Raw genomic sequence first — 20,710 nt, forward strand, 5'->3', positions numbered from 1 at the left:
CATACGTTTTGCAAAGGCGTTACTAGAACACAATTGTTTCATCTTCTTGTTGGTTTGCTCTTAATTTGAAAATAAAACGGCACTGTTCCTGACGTGGCTTTCATAAGCATCCAGTCATATTAAACACGTCAGAAAGGCATACCTTTTTACTAGAGTTACTAGAACACGTTCTACTTCATTTGCTCTTATTTTGAAATGTCATTCAATTGGATTTGCTGATACCTGCAGAAACCCTGTTCATAACCCTTGAAGGACCTTCACGTACCCCCCATTTGGGAACCGCTACCCCAGCGTCAGGACGAACCAGGTCCATAAGCAAGTTTCTGAATTTTTGTGTGGTTACCTCCTTCACTTGCAACGCCATGTGAGTCACGGCCGATCGCAGCTCGGTTGCGCCCAATCCAAATGATCTTCCCCTCCTCTGGGAAATCTAGGAGGCCCGAGGTGCACCCCCGGTGGAACCCCGGCAGGTCAACCCAGATATGACAGTATCCCGGCCGTCTTCTCCGAGGACGGGAAAAAGCGTGGCCGGCTCCTTCCTCCCTCGCTCGCTCGCGACCAATGACTTGCGCGGCTCCCCAAAGGGAAAGGCTCAAACATTCATGGAGCTCGCACTCAGCCCCGACTTATACTCCGTTACAAGGATGCGGAAAGCTTATCCTTCCGGGGTCTCGTCCTTTGCCGTAAAATTAAAGCGCGGGTATTTGATTACTGATCTTTGATTAGACAGATGCATTTCAGGCTAATTACCGAGCGCACTCGAGAGCCCTGATGTCATCCGCACAAAGGAGACTTGCGTTACACTGGACACGGAAATCCCGTTTCTCCACAGACACGGGAGATAGCCCCATAGACCCTTTTCTCAGGGCCCATATCCATTGCACAAGGGCAGAAAAAATATACACTATATACACACATAAAATCCTTATGGAATTTTGTCGCAAATTATGGAAATTCCGTTGGGTTTTACGATACCTTAAAAGACTCAATGGGGAAAAAAAACACCTTTCCATCTTCTAATGAGAAAAAAAACGTTTTGAGCAAAAAAATTATGAAGAAAATGTTTGATTAAATATTTTACAATAAATGACAACATTTCCCCAGTTTAGAAAACGTTGTAAACACATTTCCAATTCTAAGCCTTCTTCTAAGCAAAAATATCAAATGTTACAACTTGTCATACCTTTGCGTCCATGCTGGAGCTCTGCTCTGGCGCCTTCTCCTCTTTTGGTGTCCAAATAAGACCAGGGCGCTTGTGTCTTTATATATATAGACTCAACTATTTAATCCATCTGTATTTATGTGAGTCCCAACAATTTTTTTTCATTTGGAGTATTGCGTCCGTAGCCTAGCCGTAAATACTGGGTGTCCAGATTTGCAAGTCAGCTAGTTGGGCCTTTATTGCTGACCGTGTCTTTTTAGAGGACTAATTTGACTTGTGTGACCGTGGCTGTCATAACAATGCCTCTGTGGCACCTGTAAAATAAAGCTTGTCCACATGTCCTCAAGTTAAGGTTTATGTATTCCGATAAACTTATTTTGACCTTCATAACAGTTTTTGACTTTTCATGTCCAAGGACATCCACGTGAATGTAACTCCACCGTTCCTACCCAGCATCTTTTCATGAAGGGGAGTGTGAAACTATCATATCATAAATTGGAGACGATACTCCGCTAAAATAGTATATATAATGTGTTTGTATTTTTCACATCGTCTAATATGTTGTTCAAATAATAAAGACTAATTTGCAACTGAGTGGGAACGGGTTCCAGACGTCACAAGTCCTCGACCAATCGTATCCAATCAGGAAGTTCCTTACTCTACCGTCTGTAGCCTCAACTTCACAACATGTTTTACAACTCCCCAAAAAGCTGCGATTTGGTCATTATTAGGTTCTAGAATATGTTGCCGCTGTGCTTTCGCGACTTAACTTTTGGTTTAAAAGTTGTCGTGGTGAACTGCAAACTTTTTATAGTGAAGCGCAGCTGTGATGGAACGCGTGGCCAATCGGGTTCAAACAGGAAGTGCTTGTCTTGTCTATGGCCTCTACTTTACAATATGATGTTTTACAACTCAGAAAAAAAGATGCGCTTGGTTCACGATTAAGTTCTAGAATATTTAACCGCTGTGCTTTTGTGACTCAACGTTTGGTTTAAATGTTTGTCGTGAAGAAGTGCTAACTTTTTTGAAATGACCCGCAGCCATGTTGGAACGCGAGGCCAATCGGATTTAATCAAAAAGTGTTTCCGGTCATCGAAGAGGTCGACAAATCTGTCCATCATTTTATTGTCGTGCGGCATTAGCGATCTCTCAAATCAAACTGTTAGCGGCCGTCAATGTGCTGTATTTTAGTCAAGAATCCTCCGGCAAGGAATATATGGTTTACATTTACATATTGCGAAACATTAATGAATGCCGCGAGAGTAAACAAACCGAATGTTTGGTTAATTAAATGTGTGTGTGTGTGGTTAGTATAATCATTCGCTTTGGGCCATTCGTAAAGTCTATGACAAGGTAAGATGTTTTCGAGGTATAAATGTGATCATTTATCTCACAATTTATAATTCTAATAATAAACGAATCGAAGGATTGTGCTTTTGCTTCGATTGCCGCTTTTTTTTTCACATAAACTACCTGCGCTCTTTGTACTTCCGGGTAGGTCTAACCCCGCCTTTTTCATGTATTCTTGTCTTTTTCAGGGTCCACTGGGACCGCTCCTGAAAGTGGGCGGCAAACTCGAGCGGCAGGCTCTCGTGCAAATGTTTGTTGCTTGTCGAAGGCCTTGTGGACACACTCAACGCCGACAACATGGACAAGTGGAAGCCCCCCTTCTCAGTCGCTTACACGCGCTGGAGAAATTGCGATCGCAGGTACGAGCTATTCTGCTGCCTTTCTCCATCCGTGTGTGTGTGTGTGTGTATGTGTGTCTGTGTGTGTTTTAACTGTGTGGAAAAAGTGTGTGTCTGGTTTAGAGTGCACATGTCCATCTGTGGCTGTGTGTTTTTCTGTTTGTACTGAAAATTTGTCTTGGATAGGGATGTGCAAACTAATAGATTAATCGACTACGAATCGGAGATTGAAATAATCGACAGTTGTTCAAATATTCATGTCATCATCTAAAGCCATTGTTTGAGTGATAGAAATCCTCAAATGTCAGCCTCTCAGCGGTAATTATTCCAATGAAAGTTGTTTGATTTTCTTTTGTTTCACCCAAATAAGACATTTGGAATGTTGGGGAGTGGGGGTGCGCCAAAAATCGATTAATAATCGTGATTCTCCTTTACCGTGAATCAGAATCAATTTAAAATGTCTCAAATTCGATTTAAAAATATTTTATATAGGGCTGTGAAATTCATAGCTACAAAGACTAACACTTGTGGTGCACATTTTTTTTGTTTTAATAGGAAATGAAGTGAGGTTTGTTTTTGTTTTTTGTTTTTTTAGGATGGAGGGAGATCACGTGGCTGGCAAAGGCGATTCTTCGTCGTCGGTGGAGGATGACAGCTGTGTGTCCATTGGAGGCCTCGCAAAGTCTTCATACTCATCACTGGCTGATACTAAACAGGGTTTGTTTATCTTTTTTTTTCCATCTCCCTGCTTAGACAAGTGGTTTGCAGTTGAGGGGATGTAAGAGTTTAAAATGTGTTTGAAAAGTAGCATCCTTACAAAAATCTTTTTAAAAAATAATGATGAAATTTTTGTTTTGGGGGGTTGGTTGGCCGGTGTGTGTTTTTTGCTTTGCAGAAACCTTCACTCTTGATGAGGCACTGGACGCTCTGGGCTTTGGGAGGTTCCAATGGAAAATCTTATTTCTTACCGGATTTTCCTGGGTAAGGAGGCTCTCCAGCCGTTTGCCATATCTATCCATGCATCCATGCATTAGCCATATCTATACATGCATCCGTCCAGTCATTCGGCACATCCGTTTCCACATTTCAGGTGGCGGACGCCATGGAGATGATGATCCTGAGCATCCTGGGCCCGCAGCTGCACTGCGAGTGGCGATTGGAAGGCTACAAAGTGGCTCTCATCACGTCGGTGGGCAAGCATGCCTTTTCAAGCCGGCTTACTGGCTTTCTTTGCCGTGCGAAGTGTAATTGCACATCCACGGCACCAGGTGGTGCAGTGGCGCCCTCTCTCAGTCTCTGCAGAGCTAGAAACATTGGAGACATTGTTTTTTTCCTCTATTTAAAATGTTGAAGACATTGTTGCTCCTCTGTTAATGTTAGAGATCATTTGACATGTTTTTATTTACTGATTTCATCCTTTTTTTTTCACCATCAAAGGCTTCATTCGGTCAAAATGTTTCTAATTGAACCCGCCCACCCCCGCAGGTGGTGTTTGCCGGGATGAGCGTCAGCTCGCCGCTATGGGGCAACTTGGCGGACAAGTACGGCCGGAAAAAGGTGGGGCCGTCTCGGCTGTTTTGCGCTTCCCGCCTGGGGTCTCGCTTATTTTGATTTGTTTGTTTTCAAGGGGCTGACCATTTGCGTTTGCTGGACTTTTTACTACAGCCTGTTGAGCTCCCTGGCGCCAAATTTCATTTGGATTTTGCTGCTCCGAGGCTTGGTGGGCTTCGGCGTCGGAGGAGCTCATCAATCGTGAGACGTGCTTTTAAAAAAATTAATACTGCAGGATAATATGGCCAAGGGGGAAAAATGTCTTCAATTATTCTGGCCGGTAACAATTTGAACTGATATAATCTGAAAACATGTATGAAATTATTTTAGTTTTATTTGAATTATTTAAAATGATTCATAGTTCCTATCTTAATTTTAAGTGTTCATTTAATTGCATGTGAAAAAGAATTCCGTTATCAAATGAACACATTCTATTCAATATTAACTTTTCACTGCTCAAAATGGTTAAACAAGTGGACCATCTCTTAAACTACCACAATGTGGACAGTACTTTGTCTTGGAAAACACAAATTTCTACCTCTTTTGCAGAATCTTGATTTCATGATTTTTTTCAAATCCCTCATTTTCTAAAAGTCTCTCAAAAAGAATTGATTTGACTTACTTCGTAGTTTGGCTTTACAAACAGGATTGCCCTTTTCAAACAGTGCCCTCTAGTGTTAGCTTTCTGCTACAGCTTACGTTTCAGTGGAAAAAAGAAATACTTTGCCTTTCCTGTGAGAGGAAATTGTGAATAAATATCATGAATCTTATTGAGATCAAAATATTTGTATCATACAACAATAGTTGCTGATGAATTTAGCGCCTTCTGACCATTTGCTTCCTTCCAGGCTGACTCTGTACTCGGAATTTGTCCCGAGCAAGTCCAGGGGCTTCTCCATCATCCTCATGGCGGTTGCTACTCATTATTTTGACTTCTTTTTCCTCATACGCTACAGTACAAATCCGTTTTCATGTATGTGCGATTTTTCTTTTGTACGTTTCAGGTGTTCTGGACGGTGGGCGCGGGCTTCGAGGTCCTCCTGGCCGTGTGGGTGATGCCCAGCCTGGGCTGGCGATGGCTGGTGGGCCTGTCGGCCATGCCGCTGGGCATCTTCCTGGGCTTCTGCGCGGTAGGGATGCCGAACCGGGCGGCGCGTGGCCTGCTCGCTCCGACTGTTTTCTTTTTTTTTTGGTGGTCAGTGGCTGCCGGAGAGCCCTCGCTTCGACCTGCTGAACGGAAACGTGAGCAAAGTGAGGAGGACCTTGGAAAACATGGCCAAAGACAACGGCAAGGCCTTACCTCGCGGAAGGCTGATCAGCAACATCCAGGTGGCGTCCGCCGTCGCGCCATTTGCCGCTTGACACTCACGGCTTTTTTTTTTTTTCCTCTCCTTCGGACGCAGCCGAAAGAGCGCGGGCGTCTTGCGGACCTTTTCACCAAACAGCATTACAGGAGCACGCTCCTCCTCTGCTTCATATGGTGAGCTTGACAAATCTTTGCTTGCGTGGGGGTCCAAGCTACAGCCCGGGGGCCATTTGCCGCCCGCCATCCGTTTTTCAACGTCCAAAATTCCCAAACTGCTTAAAAACACGTGCGGATGGATTTGACAGGATTTTTGCTGTCACACTAACTTAAGACTTGCTCCAAATTTCAAGTTTGCAACTTCATTCTCCTGACTTACACATGCAGCACTTAGAAAAGTCTGCACTCACTGATTGCGGCCCTTCAATGAAAAGTTTTTCTTTTTTGGCCTCAAGGTTTTGCTTCGCCTTCGCTTACTACGGAATCATCCTGCTGACGACCGAGATGTTCCAATCCGGGGATTCGTGCGGGGGTGAGTCACCCCATTTGACCTTTGGTCACCTTTTGCCGTGGTCAAAAGCTAACCGAGGCCCGACATGAACGACAGTCACCCAGGGGGCCAAAAATGAACCCGCTTGTCGCCTGGAATGCAAATTGCTGACACCTCAGGACTACCGAGACTTGTTGTGGACCACGTTTGCTGAATTTCCAGGTGAATTACCGGCTGCGTACCAATACTAAGTAGAATTTTTGTTCTTCCTTTTCAAATCAAGAGCAAATTAATTGGAACTAGGAGTGATTCGTTACTGAATGTTGCAAAGTAAACATTTTGCGATCTCGCCGAGGCACGTCGAAGTTGAAGACCGTGTTTCCGATGATGGTTTTGTTTTGCTTCCTGCAGGCCTGATTGTGGTTCTGGGCACGGTGGAGTGCCTGGGCAGGAAAAAAAGCATGGCCCTGCCCCTCTTCATCTTCACTTTGAGCATTCTGCCCCTGTACGCCTGTATCGGGAGGTAACCCTTCAATTATCTATCTAAAAACGGAATAGACACGCTTCAAAACTGATCTTTGACGTCGGTAGCCGTCGGTGGCAGCCAATGAGTTTTAACGAGCACATTTTAGGGAGGGGGCGGTGAAATAAATGCAACAGTGATCACTGAACTATTGAATTGCTGGCGAACAGAGCAAGTCTATTACGTGATGTCCAAAATATGGCCTAGTATGTATTATTAGGTGTATTATAGAACAATATCACGATTAATAATGAAATATAAACATTACTGTTAATCATAAAACATTTCAAGTTTTTTTTATGAAAAAAATCAGCTCATTTTTATACTTAACAAAATCATCTCGCGGGCCAGAGATTTCCAAAGGTCCAAACACTTAGCTTGTATTTATTTATTTTCAAGAAATGTCTTTCAAACTGACGCACCATTTTACACGGCAAGAACGGTGACACAAAACGGCCGCCAGAGGGCAGCGTAACGCAGCGAATAAACAACAAGCCACCGCTATGACTGAACAACGTACATCGACCGTCTCACGTTTTATTGCGTAAATATTTCACAACTGAAATGAACTATTAAAAGTCTAAGACGCACAGCTGCAAAAGATGTAGCTGGTTGTGTGAAAATTACGCAGGACAAGTGGTAAGAAACGGGGTGACGTTCTTCCACACCGAGTTACTTTCGGGATCTAATCATGTGACCAATTCTCTTAAAGGAGACGGCGCACTTTTACCAACTGAGTCGAGTTGGCAATAATCGGGGAGCAGAAACAAGATGCGCCAAAGTCAGCGTTTGTTTGCTCTTCTAGGACGGCGCTCACCGTTTGCATCTTCATCGGCAGAGCCTTCATCACGGGCGGCTTCCAAGTGGTTTTCGTGTACACGCCCGAGGTAAAGGGCGGCGGGGGGGAGGCAACTGGAAAGGTTTGCAAAGGTGCCACGGCGCGCTGTGCTTTTGTCAGGTGTTCCCCACCGAGATCCGAGCTTTGGCCATGGGCACATGTAGCGCCATGGCCAAGGTGGGCGCCCTCATCACACCCTTTGTGGCGCAGGTAAAGCCAAGCACTTCACCTTATATCGCTATGACGTTTTCCTTCGCAGCGTTTTACAAACGCCTTTCTCTTGATCGTGTTATTTCATGATGCCTTTTTATGATTTTCTATTTATACTTTTTATTCATTCATTGTGATACGCGTATATATTTGAGGTCATTTAGGTGCGAGCAAGCAATGTAGGTGGCGTTTCGTATAGATAAAAAGAAGAACGGGCGGTTGCGTTTTTGTGTTTTGCGCGCCAAGGTGCTGCTGCGCCATTCGGTGCGATTGACGCTGGCCGTCTACTGCCTTTGCTCGCTGCTGGCCGGCCTGACGTGCCTGCTGCTGCCCGTGGAGACGTCGGGGAAGGCCCTGCGGGAGTCCCGGGGCGCCGGCCTCGGCTGAACGCGCCGCCCGCCGTCCGGTCGGGTGCGATTTGACACCCTCGGCTCTTTAGCGTTTTCATGTCGGTTGGCGCCATTTTGAGCGCACTCTTTTCTGAAGGAAAAAGCGTGAGGGCGCGAGACACCAAAAAGTTTCTCGTTGCCTAGCGAGCTCACAAAATGGCGGCAAAGCACTTTTTCTGTGGTTTGTGAGGCTTCTGTCTGACTCAATTGTGGGCCCCCACTTGTTGCCACCAGGTGGTGCCAAAGTCACAGTGGTAATTGCATCGATAGCCTCTACAGCTATGCTAACTGTTATCTAGCCTTGAGGCTAATGTTAGTCAAAGTAAGTACTTTGGTACCAAGTATCATATTAAGTCTACATTTGGCTTTATTTCAAGGTGTTCTTACTCGGGATGGAAGAATTTTTATTTTCTTTGACACAAACTAGAAATTATAAAATAGAAAAATGTCATACATTTCATGAAATTTATAGGAAAAACGTTCAACTGGAATGGGGGCGTCTTTACACACCTTTATTTTGTCGAGTCACTGACAAAATACATTTATTTTGATTTAATCCCAGAATGGACTTTTGCATAAAGGTATCTCGCAAGAACCACATTTTAGATTTATTATATTTTTTACTTGTATCATTATATTAAATAACATGTATATTGCATTTTATACATTTATTTTAAAGTAAGAATTTTTGTTCATGGCTATCTTTTTAAATTCAAAAGTTTAACTTTTAATGTTGAGCGATGTTGCTATGTGGTGTATTTTTTTGATTAAAATGAAAAATATTATTTCGAGCAATATGCTAAAGTCTCGTCTGTGTTTTTCTTTAATTCCTTATTTGTGTGGCGAGTATCTGATATTGGTGATTGTTCAAGAGTTGAGTACTCAGTCTTTAAAAGCCATCGAACATTCGAAGTTTTTTGTCTCGCCGTTGTCTTGTCCTGACAAAATTCATTTTTTTATTATTTTTACATGAAGTCAAGCATTACGTCTTAGGTAATGTGAGAGCCACATTTTAGATTTGTTCCGATTTTCATTTATGATATATAAGAAATATGATTGAAATTGGCATTCCATTTCATAGTATCATATCCCAAATAATGATTCTACTTTCAAGCCAGACGTTTCTATGTTGAAAGACGCGATAGTGTGTATGTTTTGGAACCGAAATGTCCAAAAAGGCTCGTTATATCAGAGCGTGCTGCTTATTCCTGGATGTCGGCGGTGCGCTATCTGTTCTGTCCAGTCACCTTGACAACATTGGCCCAATGACAGCGCGCGCGCAAACTAGGCCGGCCAATCGGAGGCGGCTGCATGGCGCGCGCACGTTTGTCTCCGAGGGCGGGCGGGCGCGCGCGCGCGCGAGCGCCATGATGACATGAGTATCATGCCGCTGCCGCTCGAGCAGCATCATCCGGCCCAGGAAGCGCGGAGCCCGGCCTGATTCGGGCGGGCCATCGCATCCGCTTCGCCCCGGCCATGGCCCTGGTGAGCGTGCGGCGCCGCCCCAGCCCGGGAGCGGCGTCCGCCGGGGAGGTACGTGCGTGCGCCCGCGCGGGCGAACCCCGAGGGGGGGCGAACCCCGAAGGGGGGCGGGCCGGGCCCGGTTCGGCTCCCCCGCAAGCTCGCACTGATTTTTGCTTTCACGTCCTCATCAATTGAGTGCGGCGCAGTGGATGTTGTGTTTGTTACGCCATTAGAACGGCAGGGGGCGGCGGAGACACGCCAAGACCTGACGCGCAGTCGACCCCCGCGTGTTCGTGGTTCGGCACTCGCGGGGCGCACTTGGACCGTTTTCTTTCTTTTCTTTTATCGCCGTATTCAATGTTCGCCCACATATTTTGAGTATTGTTTCTAATACAATGCACTTCTCTGGTCGTCAATGACAGTGTTTATCACGTGGGCTGCTTAACTCAAAATATGCGAAAAAATCGAAATCTGTAAAGGAGATTTTATTTGTTTTGTTTTTTTTCTCTGTCCTGGATGTTTTGCTCACTATACCAAACGTTTATTCGCATATTTTGTATATTATTTTTTCAACAACAATGAAATGAGATGCACCTACGATTGGTCGCCAGCTAACAGTAGCGAAACAAGTTCTTTTCCCGTCGGGATTTTAACGTGGGATGCACGCTTTTTTTTCAGGATTTCGGAAGTGACGAGGATCGCCAAAATAACCAATGGTGAGTTTGTGATTATTTTTGATTTTTTTTCTATGGGACCTTCCCATATCGCCAGTGGCAAACGAGTTGCGTTTGTTGCGGTTGTCAGCCTCAACGAGAGCTTCTTTATGGTGAAGGGCGCCGCCGTCTTCCTCCGGCAGGGCGGCAGCGCCGAGGGGGCCCACACGCCCACCTGCCACAAGCAAGCGGGTACGCGCAAACTAACAAACGCCATCAAACTTTTCCGCTTTTTACTTTCCAAAATCATCTGCGGCCCGCGCTCCGTATGTTTGACACCACTACCTTTGTTTGTTTTTTAACATCTACAAGTATTTTGTATCCATTTTCAGGTGACTTGCCTCAACACCTGCAGCTCATCTTTAAGACGCTGCGCTCGGAAGACCGTATTATGATGGTACATTTTTATGATTATCATTATCGTGTTCAATGGAATGACATCTGGTGCAAAACTATTCAATAGTTTTTACACAGCTTTTGCAAAACAGCTGTGTATGGTGGCTCACGTTGTTTTGTAAGTCAATTAAAATGTGTAGTTTTTTTATTTTATATTGCAACTTTAAGAGGAACTTTTTTCTTGATTTTTTTTTTTAAATAGGCCAGTAAAAGGGTCCATGATTTTCATTTAAATTTGTTATTGTTAGAATGTTTTGTCTTAAAATATGTAAATATCAGCATTGATAAATTGGATAGTACATTTTCAATAGGGGTATCATGTTTTGTTTTAAGATGACTTTTTATACATATTGTCACTAAAAGAGGAAGGTTTGTGTGAAAATCACATGAGTAAGTAAAAGCGCCATTTTGTTTATGTTGTGTCATCCTCGCATGCCATTTAGTTCCTCAAGCGGCCACAAGAGGCCACCTTGGTATCTGTGACTGTTATCGGACGCATTTTGAGCACCTGATACGTAGAAATATGTAATAAATTTTAAATAGTAAATGTGAATAATGTATTATTATCATGTGTAAATGTGTTATCAGGCGGTGCGAGTGGAGAGCGGCTGGTCGGAGCGAGCGCGCTACATGCTTCTGGTCCAGTCCGGCGGGCCTCAGGACGCGGGGGAGAACTTGCTCCTTGGGGTGGACCTCGGCGACCAAGACAGGTTTTTCCACCCCCCCCCCCCGTGTCATGGCGTCATGCAGTTGTTGTTGTTTTTTTTCTGTGCGTGAATTAACGTTGGGCGCGCCCCTCTCGAAGAAGCTGCTCCATCGGGATGGTGCTGCCGCTGTGGGGCGACACCAGCATTCACTTGGATGGAGACGGGTAAGACCAACAACTGACATGTGGAGTGTTGTGGGCCTGCTGGCGGTCTCGCTCATCTCTGTTTCAAAAAAAACAACACAACAACACAAAAAACTATTACTAACCACTATTTAGGAAGGAATACTTTATGCTGAGCTGTGACTTTTACTGCCCTCTAGAGGCGAAACAGTAAATTACCTTTATGTATTTATTTTAATTAAAGTGTGTGTGCGTGCTTGCACACAATTTACTCACACACGTTCACGACGCCAATCTTGTTTGTCCCGTTGCAGAAGCTTCAGCGTGAAGACGACGGGGCACTCGCACATCTTCAGGCCCGTGTCGGTGCAGGCCTTGTGGTGAGTTGGCAAAATCTACCACCGCTCGCTTGCATTTCCAACCACTAGTATGACCTATGACCTTTCCACTAAATTGAGATGTATTTTATCAGGTGGGGAACAAAAAAATGTTTTGCTAAAGTGCACACACCCTCTGGCATTATTGAGGATTAAACCAATCACATACTAATATATATATATAAATTGTTGGAAAATTTCCTTCATCATGATCAATTTGAAAAAAAAAAAGTGTTGTCCGTGTGGCGCTCAGGTGCGCGCTTCGGGCGGTGCACGAGGCGTGCGAGGCGTCCCGCCGCTCGGGCCGCTTCGCCGGCGGGCCGTCGCCGGCGTGGGCCGCCTTCTACCAGAGCCGCGCGTCGTCGGAGCAGTGGAACGCCGTGACCGACCTGGAGAGCACGCGCCCGGACTCCCCTGCCGTCTTTCAGGATGGGTGGGTCCAAATTCCACTCCGGTCACGTGACTTGATTTCAGTAAACAGCTGGAGACTTGCTAAAACCTGTGCTCTTAGCTTCGTAGCATCATTGGTTAAGTCGCGCAACATTTTGCGCAGGGTTCACCAAAACACAATTTAGTAATAAGTTGCCTCATGTTCCTGTTGATTTGCTTTTGATTTGAAAAGAAAGCGTTTCCCGTGATTGCATTCGAACAAAAAATGAAAACAAAGGCACGCAACATTTTGCAAAGGCGTCACCAGAATACATTTAGGCTTAAGTTGTTTCATGTTCCCATTAATTTGCTCCTATTTTGAAAAGCAAGCATGACTGTTTCTGTGGCTGCATTAGAAAGCATTCGATAGGTTAAAAACTTCAAACGTAGGCATACAACATTTTGCAAAGGAGTCGCTAGAATACAGTGTAGCCTTAAGTTGTTGCATGTTCCTATGAATTTACTCTTAATTTGAAAAGAAAGCATTAGCGTCCCCCTATGACTTCAACATTTGCAAATGTGAGTGTGAGCTCCTCCCACCCGTTTTGCATATGTGAGTGTGAGCTCCTCCCACCCGTTTTGCATGACGTCGCCTCAGGCCGACGGACAGGCAGCAAACGGAGAACCTGATTCAAGCCAAGCTGCGTGACGTGGTGATGTTCCACGACTTGGACAACGTCACTTCCAGGGAGGTGCGTGTCCCACGAGGCCTTCGCGCAGCATGCGTGCATTTGCTCACGTTTTTTTTTTTGCCTAGATCCGTAAGCAGCTGGAACAAGACCTGAGCTGCAACCTGCGAGAATTTAAGGAGTTTGTGGACAATGAGATGCTGCTCATCCTGGGCCAGATGGACAAAGCCACGCTGGTCTTTGACCACGTCTACTTGGTCAGCCGGCGCCTGCTGCAAAAAAAGTCGCAAGGCCCTCCATCCCGGGTGGCTCACGACTGTTGTCCTTGTGCAGGGCTCGGAATGGAACGCTTCCAACCTGCAGGAGCTTCGAGATTGCGGGTGAGTGTCTACGTCCGACAACGCCCGTTTTGAAGTAGGGTTCATTTAGACGCGGACGGACTCCGATAGTTTTTTTCTTTCCTTTTTTTGCAGCGTGGGCTACATTGTGAACGTTAGCGACGAGGTGGACAACTTTTTCCCGGACGTCGTTTGCTATCACAACGTACGCGTCTACGACTCGGACGCCAGCGACCTGCTGGCCCACTGGGACCAGATCTACGACTTTATCGTCAAAGCCAGGTGACTGGCAAAATCCCGTCTTCGTCCCCCACTTACGCGAGCGAAAATTCACCCGTCGAATTTCAAAATCCATTCCATGTTTTGCCCTCATCCCACACTCGCGCGAACAGAAATCCCGCCTTTAATCTCACTTGCAAAATCTCAAAGTGAAAACGTAACGCTGAACCGTATTTCCTCACTACGAAATGCAATATCGTCAGTGGCCAGAGGTGGCGCCAAAAAACAAAGATCAAGCCAAACAAAGCACAGATCAATGAACCGTTAAATAATAAACTAAATCAGTTCCAAAACATCATTATTTGGGCCCGGTACCTGTCAATCCACGCGTCGGTACCGGGTGGCGGATCGGAATGGGGAGCCTCTGCTCTAAAATAACAAGGATATATTTTCAACATACCGGGACTGGCGGCGGGGGACCTCCGTTTGAGAGGAGCGGAGCGGAGCGGAGCGGAGCGCGCCTCGCAGCGCGGCCATACGCTACCGCTCGCGCTCGCAGAGTCGACCCGACGAGCCGCCTCAATCGGACGGCATCACTTGTTGTTTTAATGGGGTCTTAGGAAGGGCGGCTCCAAGTGCCTGGTGCACTGCAAGACGGGCGGCGGCGCCGGCGCCTCGGCGCTGATGGCGTTCGCCATGAAGGACCTCGGATGGTCGGTGGAGAAGGCCTACAACTTCGTCAAGCAGAAGCGCGCCCTGGCCCAGCCCGACGGCGGATTCATGAGGCAGCTGGCCCGCTACCGGGCCGTCCTGGACGGCGGGTAAGAAAAAAGCAAACGGCAAAAGACAAAATGTTTGTTGTTTGTGACTTTTGGCTCGGCCGCTTTTTCGTCTTTCTGTCTCGACGCGCGCAAAACGGCAAAGCGAGCGCAAGCTGTGGCGAGGCGGCACGGACGAGGACGCCTCGGACGACGCGGCGGGCTCCAGCCGGGGCTCGGAGGAGGCCTGGGGGGTATGCGGGGCGTCCCCCTGCCGAGGTCTGGAGATGGAGCCGCTGGACTCGCTCAACTACAACTACTACTTCCGGCGTTTGTCCGACTCGGCGCTGGACAGCGAGCCCTCCACGCCGGTGCGAGGGCCCCCCCTGCTGGGCGCCGACAGGGTCTTCATCGAGATCGAGGACGTGGAGCGGGACGCCCTCCTGGAGGACGAGGGCTTCCCGGCGGCCCACCTGGCCTTGCCGGGCGGCACCGGGGCCCAGACGTGCGGGCGGCCGGACCCGCTGGAGGACATGAGGCTGAGGCTGGAGTTCAGCACGCTGGAGGAGGAGGACGAGGAGGAAGCCAAGAAGGAGGAGGCGGAGATGGCCGCCCTGGAGGGCAGGAAGCACGAGGACGGCCGTCTGGGTCTGGCCAACCTCAACGCCAACAACAGCAACCGGCTGGCCGCCAAGCGCAGCTGCCCCGCCGCCTTTGACGTGAGTCCGGTCCGCCTTCTTACCGCGCTCGCTCGCGCCGAGGAGGGAAGGGAGACTAGAGGAAACCGAGAGGCCGACCAAGTTAAAAGCAAATCGATTGGAACGGCGAGCGAATGGATGCCGATCGACGTTTGGTTTTTTGGAAATGTCTTAAGCTAATATTCTCAATGCGGTCGCGGGAACAGTGCTCCTTTTCAAATTGAAGGGAAATTAATTCAAACAAGGAAAACAAAATGTAACGACTGTTTTCCAAATCGTCGCAACCCTTCGAGCGATAAACCTGATTGATGCGGTCGCAGGAACGGTACACCTTTTCGAATTAAAAGCCAACAAATCGGAGCGTCCTCGCCAAACATTCACAAATTAATTGGAACAAGGAGACATCTTTGCCAAATGTTGTTACAACGACCCTTTTCCAAATGGTCGTATGCCTTTAAGTCTTAAACATGAACGTGAAGCAAGTCTCTGCCGGACGTTCTCGTGACTCTTGGCAAATTGGTGCTTTATTTTGCTTTCTTTTCAAATCTAGGGCAAACGGATTGCAACGCGATGCGACTTCTTGCTAAAGCTCCTGATTGTAGCTAGCTTTGACGTTAGCTAATTTAATCCTTTTGAATGCGGTGCGGGAACCGCGCGGCTCTCTTTTCAAATCAGGAGCAAACCGATCGGAACCTCTTGCTAAAGCTAAAGCTAGCTCTCTTTTACCCCGGCCAATGTCGTACGCAGGCTAAGGTCACGGGCTTTCTTTTCAAATGGAGAGTAAACGGATGGGAACGCGATCTGGCGAAAGCGCGCGTTTGCAGCGGACGGACCCTTTGGCTCGCCATTAACGTTTTGGACGGCGCCGCTCTCCCCGCAGGACAGCGGCAGCACGGGCAACCCTTTAAAAGTCAAACCGTCCTACCAGTCGTGCAAAGACTGCTGCCTGCGTTTGCCCCAGGGCCGGCGCTGCGAGCGGCCGGCGGGGGGGCGCGCCCACCGCCTCAACCCCGCCCGCCACGCCGCCCCCCCCGCCATCTGCGTCCACCCTCCCGGGACCCTTTTCCTTTCTCCGGATCCCGCCGCGAGCCGCGAACAGCCCCGGGCGGCCCGGCCCGAAAGGCGGAGCCCGCAAACCCAGTGAGCCGGGATTTCTCGCCCGCTTTTGGGGCGGGAGGCTTCCCGGACTTTTGCGGGACGGCTCGGACGTTCCGGAAGGGGGAAGTCTCCGCTCCGGACGGGGTACGTATCTCGGACGCCGTTTGCCAAAATCCGGAAGACGATATGGCGCGTGTCTTGGTTTGGCGTCTCCGGAGGACATTTTGCTTCCAAAAAAGCTCTTCTCGTTGTTTTTGGCAGGCCGCGGGATGACGACGCCGCCGGGGACATTTGTGTCAAAGGATTTTCCTTAAATTCGCTTTTTTTTGTTTGTTTTTTTGGGGTGGGGGCGGGACAGGATCGCTCTTGTCGCTCGGCCAATCACGTGGACTGAATCCCAGGGAGCCGCCGGAGACGGGGCGGCGCGAGACGCTCGACCGCGCTCTGTACAATCTGTACATTCCAATCCGTCCAATCGAATTTGCTTCATTTATCCACGCTGAACACGAAAATCATTTGGGTCAAAAATAAGCCAATTTTGGGTTTAAAAAAAAAAAATCTGCGTGCATTCCATCAATGGTGTCATAATTCCAACAAATACAAAATATCATGTAAAAAAAAAAAAAGTGGACCTAAAATGGACTAAACGCTAAGGAGTCCGTCCTGTACCTGATTACTCACTGTGTACTGCACTTTTTTTCTTCTTCTTTTTTTTTTTTTTTTAAACAGTCTTCAGTTTACAGTATGATGGAAATAAAAGCATCAAAAATCATAATAATCAGGCAGGCGCATGTGTTGTCGTGCCTCCGCCTCCGGCCTCTAACGAGGTCATTGACTTACGGACGCTTTCCGGCTCGCTTGGTCTTCTGGGGCGGTAAGTACTTTTCCCATTCCCCGTTTTTTTGTCTTTTGTTGGCGCTTTAGCACCTTCTTTCTTCCGATCTTGGACGTCAACGCGATCGATAGGAGACGCTCGCTCGCTCGCTCGCAAGAGAATTGGCCCAAGTTTTGCGGCTGAAATGAAGCCGTAAAAAAAAGCAGCAGATAATGACCTCTTTCAATTTTCCAATTCTTTCCAGGCGTCCACTCTGATTTTGCCCTCGTGGCGGTCAATATAAAAAAAAAAAGCATTTTTTTATATCCTTTATGTTTAAGATTTTTATTTATTATATTTGACCTTTTTGTTTATTTTTCAAAAGCGGGTATTACTTTCTATACATTCTGCGTGGCCCTATTTTTTGCCCTTGTCGCTATTGATGTAAAACTAAACTTTTTGAGGGGTTATTTTTTTCATTTTTCTACATTTTTGTTTTTATTTGGCTTTTTTTGCTTGTTTTTTGAAGCAGTAAATATTTTCTAAACATTCTGCGTGACCCATTTTTTCCCGTGGGCCTGCTTTCTATGTAAAATGAAAGCAATGTTTATTTGTATTTTACTTTTCTTTTTTTCTAGATTTTTGTTTGATTTATTTTTCTTTCTTTTATATTTATGACTAGCAGCAGATCGTGTCATAAATCATGCGAAGTCGCCAGGTCTCAAAGCGGAGTAGTAATAGCTTGTGGCCTCCTAGTCACAAGTCTCTGATAAAACCCTTTCCCAGCCCATTGGAAAAAAAAAAAAAAAAAACAGGCGTCCCTCTTGTGAAGAAAATGTTTACGCGTTAGAACAGGCATTTAACATTTTTTTTTCTTCGACCAACAAGTACAAAAGTGAAAGGCTGTGATAAAACATAAGGATTCTAATCTAAACAATAGCGATTGACTTTTATTATTTGAAATATTGCTGCATTGTTTTGGCCGACATCAGCAAGTCAGATTGAATGCTGTCAAAAAAAGCAGATTTTTATTTTTAAATAGAGAGCAAATGAATTGGAACATATTTAGGTTTGCAAAATGTTCTCTTCAGAGTGCCCCCCCCCCACCCCCTTGTCAAGCGCATACCTTCCGCTTCAACTCAAATACTATCTAGTCCATCGGTATGAAACATACGGCCCGCGGGCCGGTTTTGGTCCCAAACGAGTTTCATCCTGCCCGTGAGATGATTTTGTAACGTAAAATATAAACGAGCCGAATTTTTTACAAACGCGTTCCGATTAATAGTGAATGTTTTATGATTGATAGTGAAGTTACGACTTTTGGACAGCATTCAAAAATATGAGTAACTTTGAAGTTGTTGTTTTAAAGTTACGCAGCGTGATTTTCTTGGTCCGGCCTGACGCGATCAAATTTTGATCTGAATCCGGGCGTGTTTTATAAGTGCCCGCCCCGCCCCCTCCGTTGTTCGGTTTTGCTTCCAGGCCTAAAAATAAGCGCCACAGCGGTGTAAATGACAGTCGGGCCAGCCGAGCGTTGTGCAATAATCCCGGGCCGTCCATCATCGTTCAAAGACCGAACTAAGGGATGGAAGGCGCCTGTGACTCCGGCTGAAAATTCCCGGTGACCTTTGCGCAGGACGCCGTAACCAAAACAATCGTCGGAACAAACGCACGCACGCCGCACTCAAAGGTCAGGGTTGGATGATTTTGGATTTGTTTCAGACCTCGACGTGTCACGTCTTCATGCATACAGCATTTTGACGGCGAAATCGCGTTCTGATTCGCCCGCCGTCCCGTCTTCGGGCGTTTCCGGAGCGGCGATGTCACAAAAGCTCGTTAACGCTTCCGGTGGCCGTAGCGCTGGATAGCAAAACTCCGCCTGCCATAAATTGCTGGGACTAAATCGTTTAAGCGCTAAAGTAGTTTGGAATGACCGTACTGTAATGGCCATGTATTATTAAATGTAATTAATGAATCCTAACCTTCATTTGAATTATTATATAAATGTATAACTGCTATAATTGATTACTTAAAGGTAATGTATTACTAGGCAATCAAGCACTAAAGTATAAGATTAATTTTTGTATTTAAATTTTCAAGCAATCCTTTATCCAGTACCTAAAATAATTGATTACTTTTGCTACTTTGGTACCCAATCAATTACTCATCCTAATGTAATCAATTACTTGAGTACTCTTAAGGTAAACAATTACTTAAATCAGTTACATTGATTATTTTTTTTACTAATTACCATCTCTAAAGTAGTCAATTACTTGAGTACTTTAGTATCCAAAGTAATCAAGTGAATATTATCTACATTATCCAATCGGTCTATTCAATTGCTAAGTAACTTGAATTTCATCCGGACTTTTCAAAAATTCAACGTAAAATTTGAGTGAGTTAAAAGCTACCTTTGGATCCAGCTATAGCTGACATATTTTTAGGTATTTACAAGTCCGGATATTCCATCCCAAGTACTTCTTTGGGGTATGAGTACTTGGTACTGGCCCAGAATTTGCAAGGTGGCGTGCGTGGCCCTCCGCGGGCCGTGAACGTCGCCGGCGGCTTCCGATGCAATTCGGACTTTCCCAAAATGTCAAAGTCACCTTGTGGACGGGCTCACGCGTGCGTTTGCGGCCTCCTGACTCACTGGCTGCAAGCGGGACGCCTAATTATAGCCGGCGGCGCATTCCTGTCACGCCGAATGGCAGAAGATAGATAGGAAGGCCCCGGGGGGGGGGCACCAAAATAGCGGAGCGGGGATTCGAACGGCTCAAAGATAGACGGCGACGCCTGTTAGGTGATGTCACCCTCGTTACGCCGCTATTAATACATGGGCCCGTCGCCGTCTTTCCGATTGCGGGACAGGACTCGCGAGCATGGGTCAGAAGGCGGACAAGATGCAGGACAGGGACCGGGAGTCGTCCGAAGGCGGGGACGAGAACGGACCCGCCGGAAGCCCGGAGGGCGCGCCGTCCCGCCGAGGAAGTTCTTCCCGGCGGGAGCGGACGGACGGACGTGCGGATCCCCAAATCGAGCGGCCAATCAGGTATGTCCATCTGAGGGACGGACCTCCGAGTCCCGCGGAAGAGGCGGTGGGCGGAGAGGGGGCGGGTCGGCACCGCTCCGGCACAGCTGAGGACTCAAAACGTCTTCTGAACTTCGCCGAGACCGGGCAGACTTTGGAGTCGCGGGAGAAGGCCGGACCGCGCAGCGGGACTCCGACGATGGAGGAGGACGGCGGAAATGCTCGCGGCCCACCGAACGAGGAGGACTTTGTGCTTCTAGAACGTGACGGCGGCGACGGCGCCGGATCTTTGGCTCAGGAGACCGAAACGGAAGATCGTACGCAGAGCGTCGGGGATGGAGCCGAGGTAGCTTCCCAGAGCAGTCCCGGTCATGGTTTTGCGGACGTCGCAGATAGCACGTCCGGCTATACAAGCGAGACTGGACGAGCAGCAAGTCTCCACCGGGCGGCGGAGACGACTCCAAGAGGACAACCGGACAACCGGAGTGGCGAAGCCTCCTCAGAGATGCGCGATCCAAGCTCCGAACAAAAACTCCACGGGGACGTTGCGGGGACAGGCCGGGACAGCTTTTTCGGTGCTGTCTCATGGAACGCTGTTAGAAGAGAGCCTGACCGAACCTCCGCAGAGTTCCGCGGACCTTCTACAAGACAGCCTCCGGAAGTATGCGAGTCCGGTCCGGAAGGCTGCCAGGGTTTGTCCCGTTTCGCGCGGCTTACCCAGGAGAGCGACCCCTCTGCCTTTTCTGCGGCGGTCACCCCTCCGCCT

The 20,710-nt window shown here is 47.3% G+C and overlaps 2 protein-coding genes and 1 long non-coding RNA gene across 5 annotated transcripts; 2 read left to right on the forward strand and 1 right to left on the reverse strand.

Moving 5' to 3' along the window:
* Nucleotides 1-2,645: 2,645 nt before the first annotated feature.
* LOC148412175 (synaptic vesicle 2-related protein-like) lies at nt 2,646-8,949 on the forward strand. The gene is made up of 16 exons (XM_088435084.1): nt 2,646-2,871; nt 3,446-3,567; nt 3,746-3,831; nt 3,941-4,039; nt 4,336-4,407; nt 4,478-4,602; nt 5,250-5,313; nt 5,406-5,531; nt 5,602-5,730; nt 5,805-5,881; nt 6,160-6,236; nt 6,312-6,416; nt 6,606-6,717; nt 7,523-7,604; nt 7,676-7,765; nt 8,012-8,949. Exons 1-16 carry the CDS (start codon nt 2,810-2,812, stop codon nt 8,150-8,152), a joined length of 1,569 nt encoding a protein of 522 aa, XP_088291210.1. The 5' UTR covers nt 2,646-2,809; the 3' UTR covers nt 8,153-8,949.
* A 550-nt stretch (nt 8,950-9,499) lies between these two features.
* On the forward strand, nt 9,500-17,190 carry ssh1b (slingshot protein phosphatase 1b). 3 transcript variants are annotated; one of them, XR_015867955.1, is made up of 16 exons: nt 9,500-9,687; nt 10,297-10,334; nt 10,423-10,523; nt 10,664-10,728; nt 11,316-11,437; nt 11,533-11,598; nt 11,871-11,936; nt 12,187-12,366; nt 12,961-13,054; nt 13,120-13,248; nt 13,325-13,371; nt 13,465-13,611; nt 14,169-14,369; nt 14,473-15,025; nt 15,885-16,246; nt 16,364-16,988. XR_015867955.1 is itself a non-coding variant. In XM_088435081.1 (15 exons), the coding sequence occupies exons 1-15, from the start codon at nt 9,631-9,633 to the stop codon at nt 16,146-16,148; spliced, it is 2,127 nt and encodes a 708-aa protein (XP_088291207.1). In that variant the 5' UTR covers nt 9,500-9,630; the 3' UTR covers nt 16,149-17,190. The 3 variants fall into 3 exon arrangements, 2 of the variants coding, with proteins under 2 accessions (XP_088291207.1, XP_088291209.1); XM_088435081.1 differs by having other exon boundaries at nt 11,536-11,598; nt 15,885-17,190; XM_088435083.1 differs by having other exon boundaries at nt 9,536-9,687; nt 15,885-17,189.
* LOC148412177 (uncharacterized) lies at nt 11,315-13,107 on the reverse strand. The gene is made up of 2 exons (XR_015867956.1): nt 11,833-13,107; nt 11,315-11,656 (listed from the first exon to the last, which is right to left on the reverse strand). It is a non-coding gene; the product is annotated as an uncharacterized LOC148412177 (long non-coding RNA).
* Nucleotides 17,191-20,710: the final 3,520 nt, after the last annotated feature.

Source organism: Hippichthys cyanospilos, chromosome 15 (genome assembly GCF_059441005.1).
Source record: "Hippichthys cyanospilos isolate Australia breed blue-spotted pipefish chromosome 15, RoL_Hcya_1.0, whole genome shotgun sequence".
Classification (NCBI taxonomy): domain Eukaryota; kingdom Metazoa; phylum Chordata; class Actinopteri; order Syngnathiformes; family Syngnathidae; genus Hippichthys; species Hippichthys cyanospilos.